This window comes from Phyllobates terribilis, unplaced genomic scaffold (assembly GCF_046119375.1).
Source record: "Phyllobates terribilis strain yellow unplaced genomic scaffold, ASM4611937v1 Scaffold_13__5_contigs__length_258822181, whole genome shotgun sequence".
Lineage (NCBI taxonomy): Eukaryota > Metazoa > Chordata > Amphibia > Anura > Dendrobatidae > Phyllobates > Phyllobates terribilis.
The window spans coordinates 167,679,679-167,700,583 of NW_027362773.1; the positions used below are offsets into that span (position 1 = coordinate 167,679,679).

The 20,905-nt window shown below is 50.2% G+C and overlaps 1 protein-coding gene across 2 annotated transcripts in view; it reads right to left on the bottom strand.

Moving 5' to 3' along the window:
- LOC141174221 (uncharacterized) overlaps window positions 1-20,905 on the bottom strand; it is a 241,200-nt gene that overhangs the window by 121,228 nt on the left and 99,067 nt on the right. For both annotated transcript variants that reach the window (XM_073659036.1, XM_073659037.1), the window contains exons 3-4: window positions 13,731-14,057; window positions 9,735-9,839 (exon numbers count right to left, since the gene is read on the bottom strand). In XM_073659036.1, the coding sequence (XP_073515137.1) occupies window positions 9,735-9,839; window positions 13,731-14,057 (432 nt within the window). The remainder of the gene's footprint in view (window positions 1-9,734; window positions 9,840-13,730; window positions 14,058-20,905) is intronic.

Genomic DNA, 20,905 nt, shown 5'->3' on the forward strand with positions numbered 1-20,905 from the left:
GTCAGTCAGGATGTGGTCACTGGTTATACCGGGATGGATTATCTGCAGGTTTACCAGTCAGTCAGGATGTGGTCACTGGTTATACTGGGATGGATTATCTGCAGGTTTACCAGTCAGTCAGGATGTGGTCACTGGTTATACAGGGATGGATTATCGGGCAGGTTTACCAGTCAGTCTGTATGTGGTCACTGGTTATACTGGGATGGATTATCTGCAGGTTTACCAGTCAGTCTGTATGTGGTCACTGGTTATACCGGGATGGATTATCTGCAGATTTACCAGTCAGTCAGGATGGGGTCACTGGTTATACTGGGATGAATAAACTGCAGGTTTACCAGTCAGTCAGGATGTGGTCACTGGTTATACTGGGATGGATTATCAGGCAGGTTTACCAGTCAGTTAGGATGTGGTCACTGGTTATACCGCTATGGATTATCGGGCAGGTTTACCAGTCAGTCAGGATGTGGTCACTGGTTATACCGGGATGGATTATCTGCAGGTTTACCAGTCAGTCAGGATGTGGTCACTGGTTATACTGGGATGGATTATCTGCAGGTTTACCAGTCAGTCAGGATGTGGTCACTGGTTATACTGGGATGGATTATCTGCAGGTTTACCAGTCAGTCAGGATGTGGTCACTGGTTATACAGGGATGGATTATCGGGCAGGTTTACCAGTCAGTCTGTATGTGGTCACTGGTTATACTGGGATGGATTATCTGCAGGTTTACCAGTCAGTCTGTATGTGGTCACTGGTTATACCGGGATGGATTATCTGCAGGTTTACCAGTCAGTCAGGATGGGGTCACTGGTTATACTGGGATGAATAAACTGCAGGTTTACCAGTCAGTCAGGATGTGGTCACTGGTTATACTGGGATGGATTATCAGGCAGGTTTACCAGTCAGTTAGGATGTGGTCACTGGTTATACCGCTATGGATTATCGGGCAGGTTTACCAGTCAGTCAGGATGTGGTCACTGGTTATACCGGGATGGATTATCTGCAGGTTTACCAGTCAGTCAGGATGTGGTCACTGGTTATACTGGGATGGATTATCTGCAGGTTTACCAGTCAGTCAGGATGTGGTCACTGGTTATACTGGGATGGATTATCTGCAGGTTTACCAGTCAGTCAGGATGTGGTCACTGGTTATACAGGGATGGATTATCTGCAGCTTTACCAGTCAGTCAGGATGTGATCACTGGTTATATTGGGATGGATTATCAGGCAGGTTTAGCAGTCAGTCAGGATGTGGTCACTGGTTATACTGGGGTGGATTATCAGGCAGGTTTAGCAGTCAGTCAGGATGTGGTCACTGGGTATACTGGGATGGATTATCGGGTAGGTTTACCAGTCAGTCAGGATGTGGTCACTGGTTATACTGGGATGGATTATCAGGCAGGTTTACCAGTCAGTCAGGATGTGGTCACTGGTTATACTGGGATGGATTATCTGGCAGGTTTACCAGTCAGTCTGTATGTGGTCACTGGTTATACTGGGATGGATTATCTGCAGGTTTACCAGTCAGTCTGTATGTGGTCACTGGTTATACCGGGATGGATTATCTGCAGATTTACCAGTCAGTCAGGATGGGGTCACTGGTTATACTGGGATGAATAAACTGCAGGTTTACCAGCCAGTCAGGATGTGGTCACTGGTTATACTGGGATGGATTATCAGGCAGGTTTACCAGTCAGTTAGGATGTGGTCACTGGTTATACCGCTATGGATTATCGGGCAGGTTTACCAGTCAGTCAGGATGTGGTCACTGGTTATACCGGGATGGATTATCTGCAGGTTTACCAGTCAGTCAGGATGTGGTCACTGGTTATACTGGGATGGATTATCTGCAGGTTTACCAGTCAGTCAGGATGTGGTCACTGGTTATACTGGGATGGATTATCTGCAGGTTTACCAGTCAGTCTGTATGTGGTCACTGGTTATACTGGGATGGATTATCTGCAGGTTTACCAGTCAGTCTGTATGTAGTCACTGGTTATACCGGGATGGATTATCTGCAGGTTTACCAGTCAATCAGGATGGGGTCACTGGTTATACTGGGATGAATAATCTGCAGGTTTACCAGTCAGTCAGGATGTGGTCACTGGTTATACTGGGATGGATTATCGGGCAGGTTTACCAGTTATTTAGGATGTGGTCACTGGTTATACCGGGATGGATTATGGGGCAGGTTTACCAGTCAGTCAGGATGTGGTCACTGGTTAAACTGGGATGGAATATCAGGAATGTTTACCAGTCAGTCAGGATGTGGTCACTGGTTATACTGGGATGGATTATCTGCAGGTTTACCAGTCAGTCAGGATGGGGTCACTGGTTATACTGGGATGGATTATCTGCAGGCCTACCAGTCAGTCAGGATGGGGTCACTGGTTATACAGGGATGGATTATCGGGCAGGTTTACCAGTCAGTCTGTATGTGGTCACTGGTTATACTGGGATGGATTATCTGCAGGTTTACCAGTCAGTCTGTATGTGGTCACTGGTTATACCGGGATGGATTATCTGCAGATTTACCAGTCAGTCAGGATGGGGTCACTGGTTATACTGGGATGAATAAACTGCAGGTTTACCAGTCAGTCAGGATGTGGTCACTGGTTATACTGGGATGGATTATCTGCAGGTTTACCAGTCAGTCTGTATGTGGTCACTGGTTATACCAGGATGGATTATCTGCAGGTTTACCAGTCAGTCAGTATGGGGTCACTGGTTATACTGGGATGAATAAACTGCAGGTTTACCAGTCAGTCAGGATGTGGTCACTGGTTATACTGGGATGGATTATCAGGCAGGTTTACCAGTCAGTTAGGATGTGGTCACTGGTTATACCGCTATGGATTATCGGGCAGGTTTACCAGTCAGTCAGGATGCGGTCACTGGTTATACCGGGATGGATTATCTGCAGGTTTACCAGTCAGTCAGGATGTGGTCACTGGTTATACTGGGATGGATTATCTGCAGGTTTACCAGTCAGTCAGGATGTGGTCACTGGTTATACTGGGATGGATTATCTGCAGGTTTACCAGTCAGTCAGGATGTGGTCCCTGGTTATACAGGGATGGATTATCGGGCAGGTTTACCAGTCAGTCTGTATGTGGTCACTGGTTATACTGGGATGGATTATCTGCAGGTTTACCAGTCAGTCTGTATGTGGTCACTGGTTATACCGGGATGGATTATCTGCAGGTTTACCAGTCAGTCAGGATGGGGTCACTGGTTATACTGGGATGAATAATCTGCAGGTTTACCAGTCAGTCAGGATGTGGTCACTGGTTATACTGGGATGGATTATCGGGCAGGTTTACCAGTAATTTAGGATGTGGTCACTGGTTATACCGGGATGGATTATGGGGCAGGTTTACCAGTCAGTCAGGATGTGGTCACTGGTTAAACTGGGATGGAATATCAGGCAGGTTTACCAGTCAGTCAGGATGTGGTCACTGGTTATACTGGGATGGATTATCTGCAGGTTTACCAGTCAGTCAGGATGGGGTCACTGGTTATACTGGGATGGATTATCTGCAGGTCTACCAGTCAGTGAGGATGGGGTCACTGGTTATACTGGGATGGATTATCTGCAGGTTTACCAGTCAGTAAGGATGTGGGCACTGGTTATACTGGGATGGTTATCTGCAGCTTTACCAGTCAGTCAGGATGTGATCACTGGTTATATTGGGATGGATTATCAGGCAGGTTTAGCAGTCAGTCAGGATGTGGTCACTGGTTATACTGGGGTGGATTATCAGGCAGGTTTAGCAGTCAGTCAGGATGTGGTCACTGGGTATACTGGGATGGATTATCGGGCAGGTTTACCAGTCAGTCAGGATGTGGTCACTGGTTATACTGGGATGGATTATCTGGCAGGTTTACCAGTCAGACAGGATGGGGTCACTGGTTATACTGGGATGGATAATCTGCAGGTTTACCAGTTATTTAGGATGTGGTCACTGGTTATACCGGGATGGATAATCTGCCGGTTTACCAGTCAGTCAGGATGTGGGCACTGGTTATACTGGGATGGTTTATCTGCAGGTTTACCAGTCAGTCAGGATGTGATCACTGGTTATATTGGGATGGATTATCTGCAGGTTTACCAGTCAGTCAGGATGTGATCACTGGTTATACTGGGATGGATTATCAGGCAGGTTTAGCAGTCAGTCAGGATGTTGTCACTGGTTATACTGGGATGGATTATCGGGCAGGTTTACCAGTCAGTCAGGATGTGGTCACTGGTTATACTGGGATGGATTATCAGGCAGGTTTACCAGTCAGTCAGGATGTGGTCACTGGTTATACTGGGATGGATTATCTGGCAGGTTTACCAGTCAGTCTGGATGTGGTCACTGGTTATACTGGGATGGATTATCAGGCAGGTTTACCAGTCAGTCAGGATGTGGTCACTGGTTATACTGGGATGGATTATCAGGCAGGTTTACCAGTCAGTCAGGATGGGGTCACTGGTTATACTGGGATGGATTATCTGCAGGTTTACCAGTCAGTCAGGATGTGGTCACTGGTTATACTGGGATGGATTATCAGGCAGGATTACCAGTCAGTTAGGATGTGGTCACTGGTTATACCGCTATGGATTATCGGGCAGGTTTACCAGTCATTCAGGATGTGGTCACTGGTCATACCGGGATGGATTATCTGCAGGTTTACCAGTCAGTCAGGATGTGGTCACTGGTTATACTGGGATGGATTATTTGCAGGTTTACCAGTCAGTCAGGATGTGGTCACTGGTTATACTGGGATGGATTATCTGCAGGTTTACCAGTCAGTCAGGATGTGGTCACTGGTTATACAGGGATGGATTATCGGGCAGGTTTACCAGTCAGTCTGTATGTGGTCACTGGTTATACTGGGATGGATTATCTGCAGGTTTACCAGTCAGTCTGTATGTGGTCACTGGTTATACCGGGATGGATTATCTGCAGATTTACCAGTCAGTCAGGATGGGGTCACTGGTTATACTGGGATGAATAAACTGCAGGTTTACCAGTCAGTCAGGATGTGGTCACTGGTTATACTGGGATGGATTATCAGGCAGGTTTACCAGTCAGTTAGGATGTGGTCACTGGTTATACCGCTATGGATTATCGGGCAGGTTTACCAGTCAGTCAGGATGTGGTCACTGGTTATACCGGGATGGATTATCTGCAGGTTTACCAGTCAGTCAGGATGTGGTCACTGGTTATACTGGGATGGATTATCTGCAGGTTTACCAGTCAGTCAGGATGTGGTCACTGGTTATACTGGGATGGATTATCTGCAGGTTTACCAGTCAGTCAGGATGTGGTCACTGGTTATACAGGGATGGATTATCGGGCAGGTTTACCAGTCAGTCTGTATGTGGTCACTGGTTATACTGGGATGGATTATCTGCAGGTTTACCAGTCAGTCTGTATGTGGTCACTGGTTATACCGGGATGGATTATCTGCAGGTTTACCAGTCAGTCAGTATGGGGTCACTGGTTATACTGGGATGAATAAACTGCAGGTTTACCAGTCAGTCAGGATGTGGTCACTGGTTATACTGGGATGGATTATCAGGCAGGTTTACCAGTCAGTTAGGATGTGGTCACTGGTTATACCGCTATGGATTATCGGGCAGGTTTACCAGTCAGTCAGGATGCGGTCACTGGTTATACCGGGATGGATTATCTGCAGGTTTACCAGTCAGTCAGGATGTGGTCACTGGTTATACTGGGATGGATTATCTGCAGGTTTACCAGTCAGTCAGGATGTGGTCACTGGTTATACTGGGATGGATTATCTGCAGGTTTACCAGTCAGTCAGGATGTGGTCACTGGTTATACAGGGATGGATTATCGGGCAGGTTTACCAGTCAGTCTGTATGTGGTCACTGGTTATACTGGGATGGATTATCTGCAGGTTTACCAGTCAGTCTGTATGTGGTCACTGGTTATACCGGGATGGATTATCTGCAGGTTTACCAGTCAGTCAGGATGGGGTCACTGGTTATACTGGGATGAATAATCTGCAGGTTTACCAGTCAGTCAGGATGTGGTCACTGGTTATACTGGGATGGATTATCGGGCAGGTTTACCAGTAATTTAGGATGTGGTCACTGGTTATACCGGGATGGATTATGGGGCAGGTTTACCAGTCAGTCAGGATGTGGTCACTGGTTAAACTGGGATGGAATATCAGGCAGGTTTACCAGTCAGTCAGGATGTGGTCACTGGTTATACTGGGATGGATTATCTGCAGGTTTACCAGTCAGTCAGGATGGGGTCACTGGTTATACTGGGATGGATTATCTGCAGGTCTACCAGTCAGTCAGGATGGGGTCACTGGTTATACTGGGATGGATTATCTGCAGGTTTACCAGTCAGTAAGGATGTGGGCACTGGTTATACTGGGATGGTTTATCTGCAGGTTTACCAGTCAGTCAGGATGTGATCACTGGTTATACTGGGATGGATTATCAGGCAGGTTTAGCAGTCAGTCAGGATGTGGTCACTGGGTATACTGGGATGGATTATCGGGCAGGTTTACCAGTCAGTCAGGATGTGGTCACTGGTTATACTGGGATGGATTATCAGGCAGGTTTACCAGGCAGTCAGGATGTGGTCACTGGTTATACTGGGATGGATTATCTGGCAGGTTTACCAGTCAGTCAGGATGGGGTCACTGGTTATACTGGGATGGATAATGTGCAGGTTTACCAGTTATTTAGGATGTGGTCACTGGTTATACCGGGATGGATAATCTGCCGGTTTGCCAGTCAGTCAGGATGTGGTCATTGGTTATACTGGGATGGATTATCTGCAGGTTTACCAGTCAGTAAGGATGTGGGCACTGGTTATACTGGGATGGATTATCTGCAGGTTTACCAGTCAGTCAGGATGTGATCACTGGTTATACTGGGATGGATTATCTGCAGGTTTACCAGTCAGTCAGGATGTGGTCACTGGTTATACTGGGATGGATTATCTGCAGGTTTACCAGTCAGTCAGGATGGGGTCACTGGTTATACTGGGATGGATTATCTGCAGGTTTACCAGTCAGTCAGGATGGGGTCACTGGTTATACTGGGATGGATTATCTGCAGGTCTACCAGTCAGTCAGGATGGGGTCACTGGTTATACTGGGATGGATTATCTGCAGGTTTACCAGTCAGTCAAGATGTGGTCTCTGGTTATACTGGGATGGATTATCTGCAGGTTTACCAGTCAGTCAGGATGTGGTCACTGGTTATACCGGGATGGATAATCTGCCGGTTTGCCAGTCAGTCAGGATGTGGTCACTGGTTATACTGGGATGGATTATCTGCAGGTTTACCAGTCAGTCAGGATGGGGTCACTGGTTATACTGGGATGGATAATCTGCAGGTTTACCAGTTATTTAGGATGTGGTCACTGGTTATACCGGGATGGATAATCTGCCGGTTTACCAGTCAGTCAGGATGTGGTCATTGGTTATACTGGGATGGATTATCTGCAGGTTTACCAGTCAGTAAGGATGTGGGCACTGGTTATACTGGGATGGATTATCTGCAGGTTTACCAGTCAGTCAGGATGTGATCACTGGTTATATTGGGATGGATTATCTGCAGGTTTACCAGTCAGTCAGGATGTGGTCACTGGTTATACTGGGATGGATTATCTGCAGGTTTACCAGTCAGTCAGGATGGGGTCACTGGTTATAATGGGATGGATTATCTGTAGGTTTACCAGTCAGTCAGGATGGGGTCACTGGTTATACTGGGATGGATTATCTGCAGGTCTACCAGTCAGTCAGGATGGGGTCACTGGTTATACTGGGATGGATTATCAGGCAGGTTTACCAGTCAGTCAGGATGTGGTCACTAGTTATACTGGGATGGATTATCTGCAGGTTTACCTGTCAGTCAGGATGTGGTCACTGGTTGTACTGGGATGGATTATCAGGCAGGTTTACCAGTCAGTCAGGATGAGGTCACTGGTTATACTGGGATGGATTATCTGCAGGTCTACCAGTCAGTCAGGATGGGGTCACTGGTTATACTGGGATGGATTATCTGCAGGTTTACCAGTCAGTCAGTATGTGGTCTCTGGTTATACTGGGATGGATTATCTGCAAGTTTACCAGTCAGTCAGGAAGTGGTCACTGGTTATACTGGGATGGATTATCTGCAGGTTTACCAGTCAGTCAGGATGTGGTCACTGGTTATACTGGGATGGATTATCTGCAGGTCTACCAGTCAGTCAGGATGGGGTCACTGGTTATACTGGGATGGATAATCTGCAGGTTTACCAGTCAGTCAGGATGTGGTCACTGGTTATACTGGCATGGATTATCAGGCAGGTTTACCAGTTATTTAGGATGTGGTCACTGGTTATACCGGGATGTATAATCTGCAGGTTTACCAGTCAGTAAGGATGTAGTCACTGGTTATACTGGGATGGATTATCTGCAGGTTTACCAGTCAGTAAGGATGTGGGCACTGGTTATACTGGGATGGATTATCAGGCAGGTTTAGCAGTCAGTCAGGATGTGGTCACTGGTTATACTGGGATGGATTATCGGGCAGGTTTATCAGTCAGTCAGGATGTGGTCACTGGTTATACTGGGATGGATTATCAGGCAGGTTTATCAGTCAGTCAGGATGTGGTCACTGGTTATACTGGGATCGATTATCGGGCAGGTTTACCAGTCAGTCTGGATGTGGTCACTGGTTATACTGGGATGGATGATCAGGCAGGTTTACCAGTCAGTCAGGATGTGGTCACTGGTTATACTGGGATGGATTATTAGGCAGGTTTACCAGTCAGTCAGGATGGGGTCACTGGTTATGCTGGGATGGATTATCTGCAGGTCTACCAGTCAGTCAGGATGGGGTCACTGGTTATATTGGGATGGATTATCTGCAGGTTTACCAGTCAGTCAGGATGTGGTCACTGGTTATACTGGGATGGATTATCTGCAGGTTTACCAGTCAGTCAGGATGTGGTCACTGGTTGTACTGGGATGGATTATCAGGCAGGTTTACCAGTCAGTCAGGATGGGGTCACTGGTTATACTGGGATGGATTATCTGCAGGTCTACCAGTCAGTCAGGTTGGGGTCACTGGTTATACTGGGATGGATTATCTGCAGGTTTACCAGTCAGTCAGGATATGGTCTCTGGTTATACTGGGATGAATTATCTGCAGGTTTACCAGTCAGTCAGGATGTGGTCACTGGTTATACTGGGATGGATTATCTGCAGGTTTACCAGTCAGTCAGGATGTGGTCACTGGTTATACCGGGATGGATTATCGGGCAGGTTTACCAGTTATTTAGGATGTGGTCACTGGTTATACCGGGATGGATTATCTGTAGGTTTACCAGTCAGTCAGGATGTGGTCACTGGTTATACTGGGATGGATTATCGGGCAGGTTTACCAGTCCGTCAGGATGTGGTCACTGGTTATACTGGGATGGATTATCAGGCAGGTTTACTAGTCAGTCAGGATGTGGTCACTGGTTATACTGGGATGGATTATCAGGCAGGTTTACTAGTCAGTCAGGATGTGGTCACTGGTTATACTGGGATGGATTATCGGGCAGGTTTACCAGTCAGTACGGATGTGGGCACTAGTTATACCGGGATGGATTATCGGGCAGGTTTTCCAGTTATTTTGGATGTGGTCACTGGTTATGATCCATCCCACCACTGCTCACACGACCAAACAGACATCTCACTGGTCTCCCAATCTTAGGCCTCACCTTTCTTCACCACCTCATGGTAAAGGAGACCAATCAGGAGGAGCACGGTAGCGAGTAACGTTCCGACCAGGACTCCAACAACTGTTCCAGAATGATCTTCTCTCTCTGTAATCACAAGGAATAACACAAAAGATCTGCCATCATCGTGGAGGACATCAGGGATCTAGGGGGACGCTTGAACCTACATCTGGCTATAGGGCTTGTTTTAAATCAGGAATCTGTAAGGCCCCATACAAATCGAACCTGAGTCTCTGACCATCTAGTGAGCGTAGGGGTCCTCTTACTCTCACATAACAGATGATGTCTGGGAGAGAAGGGTCCGGCCGATGACGGAGGAGTCTAGCAGCAGCTCTCCTCCTCTGCTAAGCCGAGGGTTCCTGTGTATGAGGCGCGAGGAGACGTTGACAGCTGTCTAATGTGTATGGGGCCACTGCATAGCCTGGCGGGGAGGGGTGACGGCCGGGGGTCCCCAGTTATATTGCACATGACGACATAGTATCCGTATCTTTAGGGGTCATCCTTTCTTTCTTATTTTTGTGCCTCGTTTCCCTTATGTTCAAGTGTTCATATTTGGATGAATTAAGACATTCTTATATTCCTAGACGTCTTTGGTTTGGGATGGATTCTGTCTGCTGCTGGTTTCATGTAATAAGAAGTAGAATAGGAGGAATCGAGCCCGGTGGCATTTCTGGTCATATCGGCCACAGGTGCAGAGGCGTGCACAGGTCTGGCTCTCACGGTCCTCCGTTTCCACCTAGGGTTCTTGCCCAGGTCTGCCCGGCAGTAACGCCTGGATCCTGTACTACTGACAATAGGCCAATGCATCCATTCATGGTCTGTGGCTAAGCAGTACTGTGTTTCTGCACTAGGAGAACCTGCATCATGTGAACGGTACCATATAGACCCAGCTTTTCACATAATTACTGCTGCCGCTGGCTGGAATGGCGTCCAGGTCCTACTTTAGGCTTTAGCTTTTATTATTGTATGTGACTTAGAGCAGACGGGAAGCACAGCCGCATCTCCAGTGCTCCCTGCGTCTCCCTGTATCTGTGGAATAACAGGTTTACAAGAAACGCTGCTGTGCCGGCTCTGCACTGAACGGAGGGTGAATTTCTAATCGTTTCCACATTCTGGGGCCAGTTTGTGGTGTTACACCTTTCATTGTCAAATCTGTCAGCAGGTGTTTTCTTTGTTACATGAGGGCACCATGATGTAGGGGCTGAGACCCTGATTCCAGCGATGCGTCATTTACTGGGCTGTATGCTCAGTGTTTTATTATCACTACAGGACTAGGTGTCTCGTGCCTCCTGGTCCTCCTGCTGTGTAACCCCGCCCCCAACACTGCACAGTGTACATGGAAAGCTGCCAATCAGTGGTGGGCGGGGTTATATACAGAATGCTGCCAATCAGTGGTGAGCGGGGTTATATACAGAACACTGACAATCAGTGGTGTGGGCGGGGTTATATACAGAACACTGACAATCAGTGGTGGGCGGGGTTATATACAGAACGCTGACAATCAGTGGTGAGCGGGGTTATATACAGAACACTGACAATCCGTGGTTTGAGCGGGGTTATATACGGAACGCTGCCAATCAGTGGTGAGCGGGGTTATATACAGAACACTGACAATCCGTGGTTTGAGCGGGGTTATATACGGAACGCTGCCAATCAGTGGTGAGCGGGGTTATATACAGAACACTGCCAATCAGTGGTGAGCGGGTTTATATACAGAACACTGACAATCCGTGGTTTGAGCGGGGTTATATACGGAACGCTGCCAATCAGTGGTGAGCGGGGTTATATACAGAACACTGACAATCCGTGGTGAGCGGGGTTATATACGGAACACTGCCAATCAGTGGTGTGGGCGGGGTTATATACAGAACGCTGCCAATCAGTGGTGTGGGCGGGGTTATATACAGAACACTGACAATCCATGGTTTGAGCGGGGTTATATACAGAACACTGACAATCAGTGGTGAGCGGGGTTATATACAGAACGCTGACAATCAGTGGTGAGCGGGGTTATATACAGAACGCTGCCAATCAGTGGTGTGGGCGGGGTTATATACAGAACGCTGACAATCAGTGGTGAGCGGGGTTATATACAGAACGCTGACAATCAGTGGTGAGCGGGGTTATATACAGAACGCTGCCAATCAGTGGTGTGGGCGGGGTTATATACAGAACACTGACAATCAGTGGTTTGAGCGGGGTTATATACGGAACACTGACAATCAGTGGTGGGGGTGGGGTTATATACAGGACGCTGCCAATCAGTGGTGGGCGGGGTTATATACAGAACACTGACAATCCGTGGTGTGGGTGGGGTTATATACAGGACGCTGCCAATCAGTGGTGTGGGTGGGGTTATATACAGGACGCTGCCAATCAGTGGTGTGAACGCGGTTATACACAGAAAGCTGCCAATCAGTGGTGGGGGCGGGGTTATACACAGAAAGCTGCCAATCAGTGGTGGGGGCGAGGTTATACACAGAAAGTTGCCAATCAGTGGTGGGGGCGGGGTTATACACAGAAAGCTGCCAATCAGTGGTGTAAGCGGGGTTATACACAGAAAGCTGCCAATCAGTGGTGTAAGCGGGGTTATACACAGAAAGTTGCCAATCAGTGGTGGGGGCGGGGTTATACACAGAAAGCTGCCAATCAGTGATGTGTGCGGGGTTATACACAGAAAGTTGCCAATCAGTGGTGTAAGCGGGGTTATACACAGAAAGTTGCCAATCAGTGGTGTGGGCGGGGTTATACACAGAAAGCTGCCAATCAGTGGTGAGCGGGGTTATACACAGAAAGCTGCCAATCAGTGGTGAGCGGGGTTATACACAGAAAGCTGCCAATCAGTGGTGTGAGCGGGGTTATACACAGAAAGTTGCCAATCAGTGGTGGGGGCGGGGTTATACACAGAAAGCTGCCAATCAGTGGTGGGGGCGGGGTTATACACAGAAAGCTGCCAATCAGTGGTGGGGGCGGGGTTATACACAGAAAGCTGCCAATCAGTGGTGTGTGCGGGGTTATACACAGAAAGTTGCCAATCAGTGGTGGTGGCGGGGTTATGGAGGACTCAGCATTCTGAGCACAGCTATATCTACAGCTGGAAAATCTGTGATTGTGTCAGAATGACAGCAGGCAGCTCAGTAAGTGGCACATAGCTGGAATCAGGCTCTCTGCCTTTACATCATGCTGCTGTTAGACTTTATAGCAAACAACAGCTGACAGACTAATCTTAAGAAGGTGCCATACAATCTCTGGGAGGATTTTTTGAGGTTGTACATTTTGCAGTTGCTATTGGAGAATAGATGGAGTGATCTCCGCCGCCTCTGCCTCCTCCTGGCACCTCTGCCCCCTCCTGATGCCTCGGCCCCCTCCTGATGCCTCTGCCCCCTTCCAGACGCCTCTGCCCCCTCCTGACGCCTCGGCCCCCTCCTGACGCCTCTGCCCCCTCCTGGCACCTCTGCCCCCTCCTGACGCCTCGGCCCCCTTCCAGACGCCTCTGCCCCCTCCTGACGCCTCGGCCCCCTCCTGACGCCTCTGCCCCCTCCTGACGCCTCTGCCCCCTCCTGATGCCTCGGCCCCCTCCTGACGCCTCGGCCCCCTCCTGACGCCTCTGCCCCCTCCTGACGCCTCGGCCCCCTCCTGACGCCTCTGCCCCTTCCAGACGCCTCTGCCCCTTCCAGACGCCTCGGCCCCCTCCAGACGCCTCGGCCCCCTCCTGACGCCTCTGCCCCCTTCCAGACGCCTCTGCCCCCTCCTGACGCCTCGGCCCCCTCCTGACGCCTCTGCCCCCTCCTGACGCCTCGGCCCCCTCCTGAAGCCTCGGCCCCCTCCTGACGCCTCTGCCCCCTCCTGACGCCTCTGCCCCCTCCTGACGCCTCTGCCCCCTCCTGACGCCTCGGCCCCCTCCTGACGCCTCGGCCCCCTCCTGACGCTGTGCATTACCCATCTCAGGTCTACACTTCGGGGGGATTTAGGAATCACCTGTGACTGTCAGGGTGAAGTTCTCCATCAGCTCCTGGTGCAGAGATCGGTGCTTCACCAGACAGGAGTATTTGTAGCCGTGGTCCTGCAGGGTGGGATACAAGGTCAGGTGACTGGTGACATTGAACGTCCCGTCTGGGTTATTGACGGTGTCACCGGTGCAGGTTCCTCGCTCCAGGGCCACACATGTCGAATCTTTCTCGTGTCGCACCCAGCGAATAGTGACATCTTTAGGATAAAAGTTGGCGACTTCACAGGACACGACTTTCTCATTCCCCAGCTCCACATTGACGGCATCTCCAGGCGTCAGGACGGCGGAGGGCGCAGCTGCAAAAGAGACCACCGAACACTCATATAAGGCAGAAATATTTACATCTCCATTCATACAACTGGGGGTCTCTGCAACGCAGAACAAGGTGCTAGGGTTAAAAAAGAGACAATAACCGTTCTCTTCAACATAAAGACAGAAGATATTCAGAATTAATACCTAGAGAGGAGCGAGCGCATCCCGGGTGCCCGAGTGCCATGCTGAATTCTCTGACCCGCATGTTTGGCGCCTGTTAGCCAATGAACATTCGGGGATTGCCCGCCATTTATGATAATGCCATAGCCATGTTGGCTACTGGCATTACTGTGATTTGCTGGCCTCATCGCGTCATGGTGTCTTATATAACAAATGGTAGCTCGGGTTGGACAATGGCTGGGTGCGGCTGGTCTACTTCTCTAGGCAGCCAAAGGTATGGACACGTCCCGTGGGACCACGCCTGGTTCATTTTAATGACTGTGAGCTTCTCCACGTTGGCTGTGGACAGGCGGATGCGCCTGTCTGTGATCACACCGCCTGCCGGGCTAAACACACGTTCACACAGTACCCTTTCCGCAGGGCAGGACAACACCTCCAAGGCGTAAAGAGCAACCTCAGGCCACGTGTCCAGTTTAGAGACCCAGAAGTTAAATGGGGCAATCCCATCACTCAGTGGACACGTGAGGACGCATACTCTTCCACCATGTAGAAAGGAGGATTTGAACCGGCCACATCCAACCAGGAAATTGTTAAAAAATCGAAAATTTTATTGGGAATTTTTTTTTTCAAAAACATGATGATAAAAAGGAAACCTCAGGAGAAGCCGACGCGTTTCAGGTGCAGAACGCGCCCTTAGTCATAGGATGTCAGACATAAAACATAGAGCGATGTTATATGACGCGCCCCCGGGGCAGCAGGGCGCCACATTATATATACTAGAGACCAATGTCAATTGGGGGAGTGATTAGATAACTGACCAATACCGAGTTGTCACAACAGGAACATGATGACCAAAAGATATTGCCTGCAATAAACAACAAATAAATCTCTATGATTAGATGAGGATGATGGGATGCAATAAATGCAATAGACAGTAATATCTAAGAACATCTGCTGAAATGACTGGATGTAAATCTACAGATCAAAGGCCTGCAACATCGACCTAGTCCGGAGACAGAAGCATATGCGGTGCACTAAACACGGACAAAAGCCGGCAGGGACGCTCCCCCAATTGACATTGGTCTCTAGTGTATATAGCATCGCTCTATGTTTTATGTCTGACATCCTATGACTAAGGGCGCGTTCTGCACCTGAAACGCGTCGGCTTCTCCTGAGGTTTCCGTTTTATCATCATGTTTTAAAAAAAAAAATTCTAAATTAAATTTTCTATTTTTTAACATTTTCCTGGTTGGATGTGCCGGTTCAGCTGCTCCTTTCTACATTTTGTCTGCGATCACCAATGGGTGCGGCACCCACAGGATGGACTCCAGCTGAGGCTACTTGGTCTTCAAGGTGGTAAGCGTCCAACCTCCATTCCCCTCCTCCTTGTGCCGCATTTACTCTTCCACCACCTGCTAATACGGACTGTATCAGATGGTGGTGCTGGATGTTGTGGCGTGCTGAGGAAGGTTTTCCACATTTCAGCCATGCTAACCCTGCCTCCGGTGGTGCTGGCGGTGCCCCAGCTTCATTGGTTGCTTCATCCTCCTGCCTTGTTCTTCCAGTGAGACCCCATGGTCAGGTAGGGGCGCCGTCAGTGGTTTCTCCACCAGCCTGTGCTTGTATTCACACATTTTTCAATCCCGCTCCAGTGACGGAATTAATGATGGTACGTTGTACTTGTTGCGGGGATCCAGCAGGGTGGCCACCAGTAATCATCACTGGTAACAATCTGGACAACTTGGAGGTCGTTGCGCAGGTACAGCAGCATGTATTGGCTCATGTGTGCCAGGCTGCTCAGAGGCAACGACAAGCTGTTCTCGGGGGGAGGTTATGGTCTGGGTCCTCTGTAACCTCATAGTCATGCCCCAGTGATGCCCGTGAGCTGCTTTGAGTGCCACCCTGCTGTGAACACGGTTGTTCCTCCTCTACTGTGTACCTGGTGGCTCTTGGTACAGGAACCCACCCTCCGAGCCAAGTGTGGACGACCGACCTGACTAACGGTGCAAATGGTCCCTCTTCCTCCTGTGCCATCACCTCATCCATCATCGCTGGAAGTGTTTTTTCCAGCAGGTATAGAAGTGGTATAGTAACGCTCATGATAGCGTCATCAGTGTTGGCCATGTTGGTGGAGTATTTGAAGCACACACGTCCCGCATGGAGGCCCACTCTTTGGTGGTGAAGTGGTGTGTTGTTCCACATATTATACAGCATAGAAAGATTCCTTAAAATATATCTTTTAATGATGAAAATAAAACTCACAAATAACCCATGTCAGATAAAGAAAGACCCTTGGCCCACAATAGGGCCTACTCAATCCTATATAGGAACTGGTAGGACAAAAACAGGTTCAAAGTGTCATAGTGCATAAAGAAGTGAATACAAAGTGTGGATCTCACCAATTTGAGCCTTAGGAACGTCACACCCAAAGGGATTTTATTGATAGCCGATTTTATCGATTGAGCAGTTGGTCCAGTCTATCTGCCCTGTCGTGCCCTCTGCATGCGCTCCCGCCCTTACAAGGGTAGTACCCAAGTGTAGGTCTCATGCGATATACCCAGAAAAAATTCCATCCCAACGCGTTTGTTTTCTCAATAATGAGATGTCATTGGGGGAGTGTACTCGTTAAGGGGAAAAAAGACAGCTATGATGAGCTCCATGTTGCTCACTGGTCCATAGAGCAAAAGTCTCAGTGTCTATAAAGTGCCTAGTGTCAAAGAGAAACATAAACAGAAGTCCTACAATGGTGGATATTCTTGATGGAGGTGCAGAGTGCTGCTGTTGTTCCGCAAAGAGACTCACCCGTGCCTGCTGCTGCTCACAGTCTCCCCAGCATCGCCTGCTGCTCGCACAGTCTCTCCAGCATCGCCTGCTGCTGCTCACAGTCTCCCCAGCATCGCCTGCTGCTCGCACAGTCTCTCCAGCATCGCCTGCTGCTGCTCGCACAGTCTCCCCAGCATCGCCTGCTGCTCGCACAGTCTCTCCAGCATCGCCTGCTGCTGCTCGCACAGTCTCTCCAGCATCGCCTGCTGCTGCTCGCACAGTCTCCCCAGCATCGCCTGCTGCTGCTCACAGTCTCCCCAGCATCGCCTGCTGCTCGCACAGTCTCTCCAGCATCGCCTGCTGCTGCTCACAGTCTCCCCAGCATCGCCTGCTGCTCACAGTCTCTCCATCATCACCTGCTGCTGCTCGCACAGTCTCTCCAGCATCGCCTGCTGCTGCTCACAGTCTCCCCAGCATCGCCTGCTGCTCGCACAGTCTCTCCAGCATCGCCTGCTGCTGCTCGCACAGTCTCTCCAGCATCGCCTGCTGCTGCTCGCACAGTCTCTCCAGCATCGCCTGCTGCTGCTCGCACAGTCTCCCCAGCATCGCCTGCTGCTGCTCACAGTCTCCCCAGCATCGCCTGCTGCTCGCACAGTCTCTCCAGCATCGCCTGCTGCTGCTCACAGTCTCCCCAGCATCGCCTGCTGCTCACACAGTCTCTCCATCATCACCTGCTGCTGCTCGCACAGTCTCTCCAGCATCGCCTGCTGCTGCTCACAGTCTCCCCAGCATCGCCTGCTGCTCGCACAGTCTCTCCAGAATCGCCTGCTGCTGCTCGCACAGTCTCTCCAGCATCGCCTGCTGCTGCTCGCACAGTCTCTCCAGCATCGCCTGCTGCTGCTCGCACAGTCTCCCCAGCATCGCCTGCTGCTGCTCACAGTCTCCCCAGCATCGCCTGCTGCTCGCACAGTCTCTCCAGCATCGCCTGCTGCTGCTCACACAGTCTCTCCAGCATCGCCTGCTGCTGCTCGCACAGTCTCCCCAGCATCGCCTGCTGCTGCTCACAGTCTCCCCAGCATCGCCTGCTGCTCGCACAGTCTCTCCAGCATCGCCTGCTGCTGCTCACAGTCTCCCCAGCATCGCCTGCTGCTCACACAGTCTCTCCATCATCACCTGCTGCTGCTCGCACAGTCTCTCCAGCATCGCCTGCTGCTGCTCACACAGTCTCTCCAGCATCGCCTGCTGCTGCTCGCACAGTCTCTCCAGCATCGCCTGCTGCTGCTCACACAGTCTCTCCAGCATCGCCTGCTGCTGCTCGCACAGTCTCTCCAGCATCGCCTGCTGCTGCTCACACAATCTCTCCAGCATCGCCTGCTGCTGCTCGCACAGTCTCCCCAGCATCGCCTGCTGCTGCTCACAGTCTCCCCAGCATTGCCTGCTGCTCGCACAGTCTCTCCAGCATCGCCTGCTGCTGCTCGCACAGTCTCTCCAGCATCGCCTGCTGCTGCTCGCACAGTCTCTCCAGCATCGCCTGCTGCTGCTCGCACAGTCTCTCCAGCATCGCCTGCTGCTGCTCGCACAGTCACTCCAGCATCGCCTGCTGCTGCTTGCACAGGCTCTCCAGCATTGCCTGCTGCTGCTTGCACAGTCTCTTCAGCATTGCCTGCTGCTCGCACAGTCTCTCCATCATCTCCTGATGCTCGCACAGTCTCTCCATCATCGCCTGCTGCTGCTCGCAGTCTCTCCAGCATCGCCTGCTGCTGCTCGCACAGTCCCTCCAGCATCGCCTGCTGCTGCTCGCACAGTCTCTTCAGCATCGTCTGCAGCTGCTCGCACAGTCTCTCCATCATCTCCTGATGCTCGCAGTCTCTCCATCATCACCTGCTGCTGCTGGCAATCTCTCCAGCATAGCCTGCTGCTGCTCGCACAGTCCCTCCATTATCGCCTGCTGCTGCTCGCACAGTCCCTCCATTATCGCCTGCTGCTGCTCGCACAGTCCCTCCAGCATCGCCTGCTGCTGTTTGCACAGTCCCTCCATTATCGCCTGCTGCTGCTCGCACAGTCCCTCCATTATCGCCTGCTGCTGCTCGCACAGTCCCTCCAGCATCGCCTGCTGCTGTTTGCACAGTCTCTCCATAATCACCTGTTGCTGCTCGCACAGTCTCTCCAGCATATGCAGGGTGGAGTTCCGCCTTGTTGGTTCATCTCATATCAGCTGGTGAACGGGAAGGCAGAAGTGATGCTGCAGCGCAGACAGGCGAGCAATATCAGGGTGAGAACGCCAAGAGTGGGAGCACACTGCCCGCATTTTCTGCAGCAGCTCTGACATATGTGGGTAATGCTTCAGGAAGTTCTGCATCACCAAGTTCTACACATGCGCCAGGCAAGGGATGTGCGCCAAACCGGCCAGGACCACAGTTGCTACCAGATTTCACCGGTTATCGCACACCACCAGGTCGGGCTTGAGGTTCACCGGCAGAAACCACACATCTGTCTGTTGTTTGATCCCGGTCCACAGCTCCTGAGCGTTGTGGGATTTGTCCCCCAAACAGAGGAGTTTCAGAGCCGCCTGCTGTCATGTCCCACTGGCTCTGCTCAAGTCGGTGGTGCAGGTCTTACTGTGACCAAATGAGGAGGCGGTGGAGGAAGCGGAGTAGGAGGAGGAGGCAACCTGAACAGAGAAACGTCCAGCAATCCTCGGTGGTGGTAGGACATGGGCTAGAACGCCTTCCGCCTCTGTCCCAGCCGCCACTACATTTACCCAGTGGGCAGTTAGGGAGATGTAACGTCCCTGGCCATGCTTACTGGTCCAAACTAGGGGCGGAGTCCTGAGGAGATAATTTGCATATTCCCACTGCATTTTGGGGTAAGTGAAGAGTCTCCGCGAGCTCAAAGAACACTGGATTTTGGCTGTTGGAGCTGAAAAGAGGACATCGGTAAACCGCGCGCATTTTGAAGCTTTTTTTTAAGCTTTTTTCACTGTTTTCAGAACATTAACAATAAGAACATGGAAGAGTCCAGGAGCCATTTGGTGAGCTGCATATCCTGCTACATGTTCACAGACTTGCCAGTGGAAAAGCCAAACTTCACATGCCAGAAATGCAAGCTTGTGTCCCTGTTGGAGGAAAAGTTGCGAAATCTAGAAGAGAGGTTAACTACCTTGAAAATCATTAAGGAAGGTGAAGAGTTCTTAGACAGAGCAGAATTATCTCTTCATGATTCAGAAAGAGAAGAAATTCTCACTGCACCTGAGGAAACAGAGGAATGGAAGCCTGTGACCCCGAGAAGCCGGAGGATCGAGAGGCAGTCAGCACCCATACTGCTCAGGAACCAGTACCAGGCTCTCACGCAGGAGAACCATGAAGAAATACAGCAAGATAAGACTTTGCCAGCAATGAATAACCTTGTAAGCCCTCAGAATCCTCCTGGATGGAGAAAGAAGAATGTTGTGAAGAAAAAACGGAGAGTGGTGGTCATGGGGGATTCCCTGTTAAGAGGAACAGAGGCCGCTATCTGCAGACCAGACATAACCTCAAGAGAAATGTGCTGTCTTCCAGGAGCAAAAATTAAAGATGTGTCTGACAGGATATCAAGACTCTTCAGACCTACAGATCACTACCCATTCCTGCTAATACATGTGGGGACAAATGACACCGCAAGAAAGGACCTGGAAACCATCTGCAGTGACTTTGAAGACTTAGGCAAGAAAGTGAAAGAATTGGGAGCGCAGGTGGTCTTCTCATCCATCCTCCCAGTGGATGGCCATGGAACAATGAGGTGGGATAAGATTCTACAGGTGAACAACTGGCTACGTCGATGGTGCCGTCAACAAGGATCTGGATTTCTGGATCATGGAATGAATTACCTATACGATGGACTACTTGCTAGAGATGGGGTGCACCTTACGAAGACTGGAAAACATGTATTTGGAAGTCGCCTTGCTACACTC